The 14,462-nt window shown below is 48.9% G+C and overlaps 1 protein-coding gene across 2 annotated transcripts in view; it reads right to left on the bottom strand.

The window, feature by feature from the left end:
• LOC144818166 (survival motor neuron protein-like) overlaps window positions 1-14,462 on the bottom strand; it is a 399,426-nt gene that overhangs the window by 275,756 nt on the left and 109,208 nt on the right. For both annotated transcript variants that reach the window (XM_078675289.1, XM_078675290.1), the window contains one exon: window positions 4,022-4,222. In XM_078675289.1, the coding sequence (XP_078531415.1) occupies window positions 4,022-4,222 (201 nt within the window). The remainder of the gene's footprint in view (window positions 1-4,021; window positions 4,223-14,462) is intronic.

Raw genomic sequence — 14,462 nt, 5'->3', positions numbered from 1 at the left:
AAGTCCGTGATGTCTTCACTGAATTTTGCGCGGGGTCCTGGTGGTCTGTAGAGGAGGGTGCCTCTGAGTGTGGTTTTGGGGTCGATGTGGATCTGGAAGTGAAGGTGTTCGGAGTTAGCGAGGTTGGCGTCAGAGCTGGTTGAGATGCGGATTGATTTCTTATGGACGATAGCGATTCCTCCTCCTGTGTGGCTGGTACGGTCTTTGCGAGTGATCTTATAGTCTTCAGGGATGGCAATGGTGATGTCTGGTGCGGAGGAAGCATTCATCCATGTTTCCGTAAGGAAGGCGATGTCCGGAGAAATGGTGTCTAGTAGATTCCATAGGTCAATGGCGTGCCTGTGGACCGATCGGGTGTTGAGAAGGATGCATTGTAGGTGGTTGGGGTCGGGAATCTGAGGTGTGATCGTAGCAGAGATGTTATCGGTGCCGCTGAATTTGCAGGAGTAGCAGGAGAAAGGTCCATGGGTATGTCCAGGGGCGGCTTGGACGCAGTTGGGGGCGCGACCGGGGTTAAGGGCTAGGAGGGTGGCGGCATCGTAGGTAATGCGGGGGGGCTGGGAGGGACGGGGGACAGGGGGTCTGGCTCTGGGCGCGGTCCAGGCGCGGACGGGCGTAGACGGGCTTACCTTTGGCGCACCTTCGGCGTGGCCGTAGCGCGTGGACGCTGCGCGTGGGGGCATTGGCCATAAATGGATGGTGGAGGGGGCGGAGTGTGGGAGGGTGAGCTGGGAGGCGTTAGCGAAGGGGGAGGGACGGGCTGCAGGCACAACAAAATGGAGGGCTCCCAAATAACAACACAGCGCTATGCGAAGGCTGATAGAATGCACAACGACTAATGCGAGCAGCAGCGCTATGCATACAGGTTTCAGAGAATATTAAGCCTGAGAAGGACAACTGTAGTGACGGCGCTGTACACTTTGCACGAAATACACTATTAGCTGAAATGAGCTACGCAAATGCGGAGCGCTACGCTGGGGGCTGGGCACTTAAACACGAGTGAGTCAGAAGCCAATAGCAATATGCTGCAGTAAATATTCAGCGCTACGATACCACAGGGCGCTTGTAGGTCGGTCGGGAGGTGGGCAGGAGCAACCGCTTCACTGGGAGTTCAGCTGGTCACAGGGGTTTCTCAGCCGAGTAGTTCCAAGTGCTTCGTGGGTGGGAGGGGGAGCTGGGAGGCGTTAGCGAAGGGGGAGGGACGGGCTGCAGGCACAACAAAATGGAGGGCTCCCAAATAACAACACGGCGCTATGCGAAGGCTGATAGAATGCACAACGACTAATGCGAGCAGCAGCGCTATGCATACAGGTTTCAGAGAATATTAAGCCTGAGAAGGACAACTGTAGTGACGGCGCTGTACACTTTGCACGAAATATACTATTAGCTGAAATGAGCTACGCAAATGCGGAGCGCTACGCTGGGGGCTGGGCACTTAAACACGAGTGAGTCAGAAGCCAATAGCAATATGCTGCAGTAAATATTCAGCGCTACGATACCACAGGGCGCTTGTAAGTCGGTCGGGAGGTGGGCAGGAGCAACCGCTTCACTGGGAGTTCAGCTGGTCACAGGGGTTTCTCAGCCGAGTAGTTCCAAGTGCTTCGTGGGTGGGAGGGGGAGCTGGGAGGCGTTAGCGAAGGGGGAGGGACGGGCTGCAGGCACAACAAAATGGAGGGCTCCCAAATAACAACACGGCGCTATGCGAAGGCTGATAGAATGCACAACGACTAATGCGAGCAGCAGCGCTATGCATACAGGTTTCAGAGAATATTAAGCCTGAGAAGGACAACTGTAGTGACGGCGCTGTACACTTTGCACGAAATACACTATTAGCTGAAATGAGCTACGCAAATGCGGAGCGCTACGCTGGGGGCTGGGCACTTAAACACGAGTGAGTCAGAAGCCAATAGCAATATGCTGCAGTAAATATTCAGCGCTACGATACCACAGGGCGCTTGTAGGTCGGTCGGGAGGTGGGCAGGAGCAACCGCTTCACTGGGAGTTCAGCTGGTCACTCAAAGACTATTTATAATCTTACTAGTCCTTGCATAGGGTGAAGGAGGCCTTTCAGCAAGTGGCAGTGAAGATCAGCTGGAGACCAGGAGCGGCACATTGAGCACTAATGCCCTGCGACAGGCAATCAAAGCCATGTGTCGATTGCTCGGCCGGGTGATGGGGCAAGGTACAGAAAACTTGAGTTCCGCCCACCCGTCTTACCCATGTTTGCGGTAATTTAAACTCCTAACTGGTTAGGTTGTTATATTTTTTATTTAAACATTAAGTTTCATAACTTCTAGGTTCAAGCTACTCTAAAGGGATCAAAACTCTTAAGTCAGTTAAAGCGCTGGAGTGCTTGTGAGGTCTTCAGCTTCTCATTAGATAGCAACACATTTAACATGCTTGTGCTAAACCCTTTTCTCAATTTTGCCTGTTGACTTAATGTGTTACACAAGAAACATACTAAATATGTTTTCTTTTTTGTTACAAAATGGTGATTTTTAGTTTGAATACAAATTTATTTGGTTTCCAATTGACAAAACAAACATTCTTGAACAGCCTCACCCGCAGCCTTCAAAATCCCCCATCCAATGGTCCCCAGCAAGATGGGATTTTTTCAGCTACATGCATCTCTTCTACCTCCCATTTTTCCCTTTCTGCACATTGAGCCCACTCTAACAACTCCCTCTCCGCCCCTTAGTCTGTCACTTTTTCTCCTGCATAGTCTTTTCTGCCTTACAAACCACATGTGCATTCCTAACCACCCTACTTCTCATTCTCGCCGCGCCTTCTTGCTGTCCTAACCCTACCTGTCCCTGCCTGTTCCCCAACTCCCTTGCTCTCTGTCGAAGCCTACTCACTGCTTGTGTACCGTTCTCCCTACTGGAAGTCCTTTTTTGGAGTGCTAGGTTAGTAAGCTGATACCCTATATATCCCATTAAAGAATCGCTAGTTTTCCAGCACATGTTGCTTTAACAAGAAAGTATTTCTCCACTATAATCTATTGTTCATCAATTTAAGGGAGGGGTCCGCCTCCATTCATCCTGTCAAATACAATTATTCCTTTGCAAGCTAACATGGGGTTAATCCAAGGTATCACGATGATTATTTGGCACATTGATGTTTTTACCACAGACTATGAGCAAATTGGTTATTGCGTTAGTTTTTTGTGTATGTCCAGTCTTTCAGGACACAAACACAAAACTCTGTTAAAGACACTGGCAAAGCCAATAGCTCTGGCTAAACACTTATAAGGTCCCAAAGGCGAGACCTACTGGATATGCCAATGCTTGTTTTATTTGCATTGGTAATTATAGTCCTGTATCTACATTGAGAAAAGTCTTGAGTATCAAACCGTATTGAAAAAGGGGCCATCTACTTGTGATCCTTCTGATGCCTCCATGTCTTCCACTCCACACCAACATACCTGAGCACCCACTATACATCACCACCTGCCCTAAATTGATCATATTCTCACAGCACTTCCCGTACAGCAGCTCGCTGACCGCCAATGCACAAAGCAGTATGCCTCGCACAACTATTAATCAAGTACTTCCTTCGTGCTCAACTTCTAATGTCCCCCCTCTTTCATTGCCTCCAGTGCATTCTCCACCCATCATGGCTGTAGCCCACCCCTTCGAGTTACCCTGTGGGTCTTCACGCTATATTTCTTGGCTTATTTGCATGTATGTCTGCAGTTCTACTGATCTAGGTGCACAAGTCCCTGTATGTCTGTTCTCCATGAGTGGGTGTCTGTAGACAAGTGTGCTTCTGTGCATACTTCAAGTGTGTCTGCATGTAGTCTGGCCATGATAGCAATCGATATAAAATAAGCCAACTATGGATTTGTCATTGCTTGTAAATATGGACTGTACTACAATTTGATTGTTTTTGTACTGTGCATGCTGTCATTATTAGTATTCTCAGGTTATCAAATACCCCCCTGAAGCGATGTGATTAAAGAACATTCAAAAGGAATTAAATTGATTGAAACAATATTCAGGACCAAAGCACAGTAGCTCACCTCTTTTAGGTCAGCCCTAGTACTCTCGGACTCAGAGTTACTGGGCGGCAGCAGATCAGCCAGATTTTGTTCTTCTCGGTTTCCGTATCCAGTGTAAACAACAATGCATGTGCCTCGCTTTGCATCAATGGAAACAACGGTGGCTGGATAGACACCGCTATCCTCAGACCAAACAGCATTACAGGCATCACCAACTCTCCACTAAAATAAACAAAATAAATGAAATATCGCTCATACAACTGTATTTAAAAAGGGTATGCTAGCTATGGTATTCCACAAAGTGCTCAAAAACGAAAGGAAGGACACTATTAGAATGTGTAAGCAGGAGAGTTTAAAAATATGAATATTAAATCAAAAACATTAAGACATACATGATGAGACCAAGAAACACCAACTGCCATGTTTCCAGAATAGTGGCTCGGACTTAATGGTGTATAGCTTGAAAAGGTAACTTGGGTGTTTGTTGATCCATTTATCTACTTCATCTCAAGTGAACAACGACCTACCACAATGCACAAAATCTTCCTGGGGTTCAAATTTTAGACCTTCTGGCCAATGTCAAATTAAGCCTGTATGTCTTTACATCTCTTTAAGACCAGATACACTCATCTGTACCTCTTCAGACAACTACACAGTCTGTCAATAATGACAATCAAGGAAAAATTCACAACACTCAAGAACATACTCTTCTAATAAAATGTTGACTTTCTTCTTGGACATGGAAACCTCAACGTTATATATTTTTTTACATAAACAATTTCCCTTGTTAAGTACATTAAGTTAACCTAGTGCCTACACATAATTACATTATGAACAATATTTGTCACTGAGAATGTGCAAACACATTTTTTAATACGAAAATAAATGTAAAAACATTTCTATCCTCATAGTCCTGGAAACTTTTTTGAGGGAATGCAATTCGAAGCATGCGAGTCACCAGACAATCAGTAAGTTGTCTTAAAAAAAAATTCTTCATGAATCCATGTGTCAATTTTACAAGAATTGTCTCACAATAGGTATCGAAAACTGGCAGATTCAGTTTAGATATGCAGACAAGTCCATAAGTCTTAGTGATATATGAGCATTTCTACATAATTACCCAAAACATTAATGTGGTTCTACCCAAATACAACATTCAGACAATTAAAAGTCAAAATCGCCTCTGTAATATATGTTGGGGGGTGAGATTTCAGAAGGTAGGTCCCTCGAGAATGACTGCTTTATTTCCTCTACCCGGGGATCCGTCAGGAGTACACCACCCTGTGCACAGCCTCACCCTATTGACAATGTTCTTGCCTATCACACAAGGAGGGTCTGGGATTAAGCAGGTCAATAGCTTTGCTGAGAGGCAATATAGGCCTGGGACAGTTAATGGCTCTTGGGCAGTATCTACAGTGAACATGGTCTAGGACCATTAGTATTCCACGACCTCTGGTACTAATCCAATACAAGTGGATAACCAAGTAAGTACTTATGGAATTGCAACTCTCCATGAATAGCAAGGCGAGCACCAAAGTTGTACTGTAGGATGCGGTGAAGGGTTTGGAACTCAGATACTATACAATAACAAGCGATTAATCAAACATATCCAGCAGCTTAGATACTTTAACAGTCATTTTAAGGGTAGGGAGGGAGCCAAAGTTAAATGAACAAAAACAAATTCTTGGCCAATGCTATGGCAGTTTTACAGTTTACGCAGTACGGTCAGAATATTTCAACAAGCATTTACAATGCAATGGTCTCGGCATTGTTAAAGTTAGAGCTATTGGCATTGCTCATGACATTATTTTTATTTATGTTTTGGTTTTTAAAACATATAAATAAATTGCATTGTCATTTACAATGCCAATAGCTTAATCTTTCGCAAATGCGAGACCTATTGCATTTGCACCCACACACACACGCAGAGCCACAGCCACACACACACAGAGCCACACACACACACACACACAGACACAGCCACACACAGACAGAGCCACGCACACACACAGACCGAGCCACGCACAGACAGAGCCACGCACAGACAGAGCCACGCACACACACAGACCGAGCCACGCACACACACAGACCGAGCCACGCGCACACACAGACCGAGCCACGCACAGACCGAGCCACGCACAGACCGAGCCACGCACAGACCGAGCCACGCACACACACAGACCGAGCCACGCACACACACAGACCGAGCCACACACACAAAGCCCAACACACACAGAGAGACACACACACACAGAGAGACACACACACACACACAGAGACACACACACACACAGAGACACACACACAGAGCCACGCACACACACACACAGACAGAGCCACGCTCACACACACAGACAGAGCCACGCTCACACACGCACAGACAGAGCCACGCTCACACACAGACAGAGCCACGCTCACACACACAGACAGAGCCACGCTCACACACAGACAGAGCCACGCTCACACACGCACAGACAGAGCCACGCTCACACACGCACAGACAGAGCCACGCTCACACACGCACAGACAGAGCCACGCACACACACAGACCGAGCCACGCACAGACCGAGCCACGCACAGACCGAGCCACGCACAGACCGAGCCACGCACAGACCGAGCCACGCACACAAAGCCCAACACACACAGAGAGCCACACACACAGAGAGCCACACACACACACAGAGAGCCACACACACACACACAGAGAGCCACACACACACACACACACAGAGCCACACACACACAGAGCCACACACACAGAGAGCCACACACACAGAGAGCCACACACACAGAGAGCCACACACACAGAGAGCCACACACACAGAGAGCCACACACACAGAGAGCCACACACACAGAGAGCCACACACACAGAGAGCCACACACACAGAGAGCCACACACACACAGAGCCACACACACACAGAGCCACACACACACAGAGCCACACACACACAGAGCCACACACACACAGAGCCACACACACACAGAGCCACACACACACAGAGCCACACACACACAGAGCCACACACACACAGAGCCACACACACACAGAGCCACACACACACAGAGCCACACACACACAGAGCCACACACACACAGAGCCACACACACACAGAGCCACACACACACAGAGCCACACACACAGAGAGACACACACACAGAGAGACACACACACACACACACACAGAGCCACACACACACACACACACACAGAGCCACACACACACAGAGCCACACACACACAGAGCCACACACAGAGAGCCACACACAGAGAGCCACACACAGAGAGCCACACACAGAGCCACACACACAGAGCCACACACACACACACACACAGCGAGCCACACACACACAGCGAGCCACACACACACAGCGAGCCACACACACACAGCGAGCCACACACACACAGCGAGCCACACACACACAGCGAGCCACACACACACACAGCGAGCCACACACACACACACACACAGCGAGCCACACACACACACAGCGAGCCACACACACACAGCGAGCCACACACACAGCGAGCCACACACACACACACAGCGAGCCACACACACACACACACAGCGAGCCACACACACACACAGCGAGCCACACACACACAGCGAGCCACACACACACAGCGAGCCACACACACACAGCGAGCCACACACACACAGCGAGCCACACACACACAGCGAGCCACACACACAGCGAGCCACACACACAGCGAGCCACACACACAGCAAGCCACACACACAGCGAGCCACACACACAGCGAGCCACACACACAGCGAGCCACACACACAGCGAGCCACACACACAGCGAGCCACACACACAGCGAGCCACACACACAGCGAGCCACACACACAGCGAGCCACACACACAGCGAGCCACACACACAGGGAGCCACACACACAGGGAGCCACACACACAGGGAGCCACACACACAGGGAGCCACACACACAGGGAGCCACACACACACAGGGAGCCACACACACACAGGGAGCCACACACACACACACACACACACACATACACATATACACACACACACAGCCCAACACACACAATATTGAATATATAGGCAACACAATATTACAGACAAACACAGAATTACATTTCATGAAAATAGTACAAATGGCTTCTGGCACTCCGGTTTATCATGCTTCCCCACTTCCTACCTGTTTATGGGATCCCCTTCTGATATTGGGAAGGGGGCGCAGAGAATTGGGAACGTTTTCCGAAGATACCATAAACTACACTTTGGGATGTCCAGGGGCACCTGTGCTCTCCCCTCCCGCTAGGCCCTCCAACGCCCCTTGGAGTCAGTTTCCTCTGCTCCACCAATTACATACACATAAAGGGAGTGGGGGTAGCAGGTGGGTCACTGGAGAGAAAGTCGCTGCAGATCCAGAAAACAAGGGGCTTTGCACGGCAGTAAGTTGTACTTACCTCTGTGCCCTACACTCCCTTACTCCAGGAGAGGAGCTCCAAACACTAGGAAATGCAGATGCTGAGGCAGCCAACAGGACAGACACTGCCCTGACCAAGGAGAGCATCCGATCTGAAGTGGAGATCTTTTTCCAAGTGTACTCTAAGGCCCGGGGTGTCCCCCGCGGATGACTTCCAGCAGGACATGCTGTTGGTTCCTCGGCCCTGGCTGCGTGACTGGGACTAGTGTCTGGCGGAAGGAGTCCTAGGGAACAGTAGTACAGAATACAGGAACCGGGACAAAAACGCTTTATCAAATGTAAACGAAAACGGAGCATGTATTTCGGGAACAGTTATGCCATTGTCTGGTATTACTATGGCCTATGTAATGTTTTGAATATTCTTCGAGTTTGTAATTTTAAACGTATTTAAAGTGCAGGTTTTTAAGGTGTTCGGGCTAAATATTACCATTTTGAATTCGAGTTGTTTGCTTTGATGCAATGGTGGGACTCGAATGTGAAACAATTACAACCTATAGGTGCAGCCATGCTGGGTGTAAAAATGACATGTATTGGTCTTTTAACTCACTGAGATTTTGATGCAATGGCTTAGAATTCAGTGGGGCACGCATATTTCATTAGTGCTGTCGCATTTTCCAGATGCCGTTTTGAATCTAAAAGAAAATAGTTTGATAGGCAGAAAGTAACAATTCAAGAGCATCTTGTTACAGACACAAAGTAACAGTAGTAGTTATTACGGCTGATGTAATGAGGTTGTGAACATGTTTGTCAAATACAGAGATGTACTTTGCACATTTCGGAAAATAAATTTGGCTCCGTTGCTTTTGGGCAACAGTAGTGAACGAATAGGAAAAGGCCGCAAGTGGTCTAAGTACAATGTAGAGGAAGGAGGGGGTGATTAGCCAACCTGGGAGGGGGTGGGGGGGGAAGAGATCGTCCAGGAGGTTATCTGTGCTCCTTGGTACAGAGAGGGCTGGCGCGCCCCTGGGAAAAACGCCAGACTGCTGCTGGAGGGGGAGGAGGGGGGCGCGGGTCTATTGGGGCGGGTTTTGGGAGTTGCAGTGCAGCGTTGGAAGGCGCAAGCTGGGGGAGCAATTTTGGAGGGAGGGAAAGAGCGCCAAGGGGGTTGGGCACCAACGCAGGGCAGCCAGGGAAGACATTGAGGGGTTGGGGGGGCGTTTAGTTACATGAAAGGGGCCGTCCGAGGAAATGAATGTATGAGAGGAGTATAAGGATGTCAGACTATGGCCCAGGGGGGCGGGCTGGCGAAGAGGGGACGGTGCGGGTGCAGCCCCCACCAGGCACGGCAGTAAGAGGAGTTGGGATTGGGGGTGCGGGCAAAGAGGAGGGGTGCTACAGTTGGGCATGGGGGGCAGGATGGGAATAGCAGGATTCAAGTTGGGAGTATGGTATTGACCGGCCTATGCCTCTTGACGGTATGTATAGGCAGCGAGAGATAGTGAAGAAAAGTTAAAGTCGGACGCATGGTGTTCAGGTATTGGCTAGGGCGGCATTGCTTACAATGGCGTGAGTGGCCGGTTATGCGTTGCACAGTACCAGACTAGATGCGCGGCAACATGCCAGAGTGCGGGCGGTTTGTTTTTATAAAGGGCGGACTTTACCCAAAGGCGTGGGAGCGCTCCGGAATAGGAACAGTAAGGATACAGGAGGAGAACATTACACGTGACCATGTTACAAAAGGAGAGTGTTGAGTTACACGAGGCAAAGGTGACAATTGTAAGCAAAATACAAGAGGTAGCAAACGGTACAATACAGGGAGGAAAAGTTGCAAGAGGCAAAATTGAGGGGATTGTATCCCGCTCTGCGTGCCCAAAAATGGACTCTGGAATATGTGTTTGTTTTCCAGAGTGTGCATCCCTGTGAGGGACAGGACGATGCACAAGCCAGCAACATACAGTGGATTTGGCACTGGCTGCACGTAATTGTGTACACGTAATGCACCCCTTCCTCCCCAACGGAAGGACACCAACTGCAACAAATGCCGGCCCGGGCATGACGGTGTGGCCGAGCAGCAGCTACCCAGGGGGGGCCGGGTAGGACAAAGGATGTATATATACACTGCGTGCTGTGCCATCAGGGCGCGCATGGTTCTGTAGGAAGACGCCCAAAGCCTGTGGGTGCCGTCAGGGCCCACACCGTCACCCTTGGACGTGTGAGTGGGAGAGCGCTGCCGGGGCACGTTGTGCCCTCCCACCCCACGTGTTTGTTGTGCAGTCTTGCGGCACTGCAGCCCACAGCAGGGTTCGTATTTCGAGCCTCAGCCAGTCGGATAAAAACAGGAACACATACAATTTTGTCATGAATTAAACTGCTCACGCGCCAACCTCCCCTTTTCACATTTATTTGGTTGGAGCCATTTACGACCTGTTATCTGTGGTCTGCTCACGCTGCCTGCACGCGCCAGTCGGCCCTCTGATTGGTTAATCAGGAACACCAATCAGAGAGCCGACTTTGGCGTGCAGGCAGCGTGATGAGGGGCTGCTCTCTCCCGATGACGTCAGGGAGAGAAAGAACAGCAAAAACAAACCCCTCTATCCGAAAAAGACGGGTTGTGAACGGAGTGACGCCCCTCTCCTCCAATGGCTGGCCTCCGTTTAGGAAGCCAGCCAGAAGCCAGAAGGGCTTGTACAGGTTGGTTCTGACGAAAACAATTTGTGCAAATCAGTTTCTTGAGGTAGGATTTTCACTGAATACACCTAGCACCCGCCAGCAATAAATGGAGAGAAATAATAAGTAAATTAACATAGTAAAGGAGTGCAGTGGGGACACTGTTACTTGAAAGGGGGCAGTCGTGCCTCAATCACAACTCTCATCAGGATGAACCCTTAAATTCACTAAATTAAATTAACCTGAAATCAATCCCCTGGTAGCTATAGCACAGAACAGACAGGCTTTACTCATGGCAATGAGTAAAGTACTTATGTAGTGCCAAAAGAGTAATAAAGTCAAAAATACAAACAATAAAAATCCCAAACCAAAATAGATTAGACTAAAATTTAACAAACATTATGACAAATCAAATCTGGGGAAATGGAGATATGAAGGTTTAAAGTTTTAAGTAAAAATAGCAAGAAAATGGCGCACGGCTTGCCCCAGGAAGATGATGGGCGCACTTTGAGTATGCTCCCAGCCATCCCATATATGTTCCATCATCCAAGCCATGCTGAGGCAAGGAGACTTGCTGTGGTTCCAAGGATCTGCTTGCCGGGGCTGGAGACGTCCAGGTTCCTCTTGGAAGCATATGGAGGGCCTGATAGTCTGGAGACTGGACGTGGCCCACAGACGGGGCCTGGTGTAGGCCAGGGAATCCCGCACGGTGCACTGGAGTGATGGATGGAGTGACTGAACGTTATCCCCATCCCACTAAAAGGAATGGTGGAATGACCTGACTGGGCCTTGCCAGCTGTAAGTATCATAGCGGGATTGTCATCTGGAAAGGCCCTTTGTACACAATACCATCCCTTATTTATTGGCACCTCTATAGCTTGGGGGTGCACTGATAGACCCTTAAGGAAGAACAACTCACTACTGATATTGTTAGTGCTTATGGCGGGGGAGTGACATTTTAAGGACTGTGAGAGGACCCTCCACTAGCTGTGGGCCTTCCTCACTCAAACGCTAGGGGACAGAAGGCCACTGTGGACACTTGGAACATCCATAGAGGACCCCGCTACTTGTGCTGCCCCTCAGTTTGGGGACTAAGCGGGCTGGGTACCAGCTACCTCTGTGGCACACCCCAGATCTCGCCCCGAAATCCCAGTTGGAGGATACCACATCCCATGCCACGGGGGAAGTACAAGGGGTTGGTTGACGGCACACGCCAAACTAAGATGGATAGATTCAGGACTCCTCCCAGTGTTAACTGTGGTCCTTCGAAAGTGAATTCTGCCAAGCTGAACCCACTTCCCAAAACCTTGCCAACGTACTGCAGGCCATCCAGACCACCCAGGAGGTGGTTAAAACTAAGACAGGAGACGTCAAGGTTGAAGTTCCAATTATACACCAGGATTTATGGAACATGGCCCACAGAATCACTGAAGCGGAAAAAAGGATTTCCACTGTGGAGGACGACGTAACCTCTCTCAAGGCAAACATGGCCAAGCTTCTGTCTGTCACAGCCACGAGAAAAGGGCTGAGGATGCGGAGAATAGAGCAAAACGTAACCATTTTTTATTTGTGGGATTTCCAGAGGGATCGGAATCATCAGAACCCTGCCTACATCCTGCGAGACTGGCTTCAATCATGGCTACCTAAGAAATACTTATCTTAATGATATGCGATAGAGAGAGCGCATAATTCCTTGGCCAAGCCTCCTCCCCCGTTCCTACTGATTGCCAGATTTGTCAACTATCGAGGTAGGGATGCTATTCTTTGTGAGGCCCGCATAGCTAGGTCACTAACTTCTCAAGCGCCGACATTATGATTTTTCCAGACTACACCAGAGAAACTCAACAGAGGTCTTTTGATTAAGTGAAGCAAAACTAAGGCCCCTTAATCTGAAATATATGCTGGGAGTAGGTGGCATGATTGGCCGAAAAACCACCCTGGTGCAACAGTAGCGCCGACCCCAACATCTCTCCGAAACCTAGGGCCTCCACACGACGCGCAGTGTAGAAAGCTGGCTCTGTATAAACTATACCAAAGTAAGGTATACTGTGCACAAAGTCCAGTGGATCCCCAGAGATATAGCGAAGGCTAAAGTAGATAATACTGTACTCTCTTTTGTGGTAGTGTGGTTGACCAGTCAGGCTTATCAGAGAGGTAGTGTTAAGCATATGATGTCACACACTCAGGCAAGACATGTCGTCACACATCAAAGACTGAATCCAGACCAATTGTTTGTAGAAAAAGCTGTGATATTGGCATTTTATTTCTACAAGGTATACTTAGTAACAGGTAAGTCATACTTCTCATACAATGTTACTGTTTGCAATAGTAAATAATACTGGATTCGTAGGAACATTCAGATTACTTTTTAAATGGAAAAATGATTTGCAAATTGTTAAAAAATGCTTGTAATTACTATTTGATTACTTTCAGCTTACTTGTCTGGTTTGGTATGAAACACAATTTAAGTCTGCACAGGACATTTGTAAGTAGGTTAACTATTGTACAAGTAATAGGTTACTTTTTGTGCAGTAAAAGACAGTTCAACACAAAATAATTTTCAGAGAAAACTCACCATTTAGTCCAATGTGAAAAACGAAGTGTTAAGTTACAGGTGAGTAAAATGGTTTTGGAATTTGAGTTTTGGAAGGAAGAACCAGGGTTGAGGTTGGCACTCAAGGGGCACCACCAAAGGGACTTGGGCAGCCGGGTGCAGGGTGCCAATGGGGCACCTTGGTTGGCGACTGCTTATGGGCAGGCCACTCTGTCCCAGGAGCCAAGCTCCTAGTTTTAAGGTCAGGGCAAAGGGGGTCCCAGGTCAACACCAAGACCACACCACCAGCGGTGAAGGTGTGCCTGATTGTAGGTGCTTAAGAAGTGTCGGCAGCCCAATGCTATCATATTGAGGTTGCTGTTTTTTGGATTTTGGCTGCAGGCTCGTTTCAGGAAGTCTTCCGGGAGTAACCTTCAGCTGGGCAAGTAGGTTGGAGGGCTTGGGGAGGTAGGTGCACCTCACGTCCTCTTCTCTAGGGCGCAGGGCGGCCGGATGCAGGGGTGCCTTTTGAGGTAGGGTATCATCTTACCGGACTACTCATGCATGGTTGGGTTCTCCGTGCAGAGGCTGAAGGCGATGTTGAGTCCAGGAGGGGTCAACCCATGGTGGTGGGGGACATCTCTGGGAAGTGTGGGCCATTTGGACTTGGGCCATGGCGATAGGTGCAGAGGCGATTCCAGGGGACTAGTTTCTTGTTCCTCAGCAGGCTCAGGGTCTTTCTTTGGGGTTTGGTTTGAACAGAGCTGATGTTCGCAGGAGATTTGGTCTTTGTTAAAGGCAGTCAGTCCTGCCAGGGGTTTTAGACGTCGCTGGCTGTAGGACAAGCCGGCTTTTAGTGCAG

Source organism: Lissotriton helveticus, chromosome 2_1 (genome assembly GCF_964261635.1).
Source record: "Lissotriton helveticus chromosome 2_1, aLisHel1.1, whole genome shotgun sequence".
NCBI lineage: Eukaryota > Metazoa > Chordata > Amphibia > Caudata > Salamandridae > Lissotriton > Lissotriton helveticus.
Note: the sequence above shows the minus strand (reverse complement) of the source record. Positions and strands in the feature narration are given on the sequence as shown.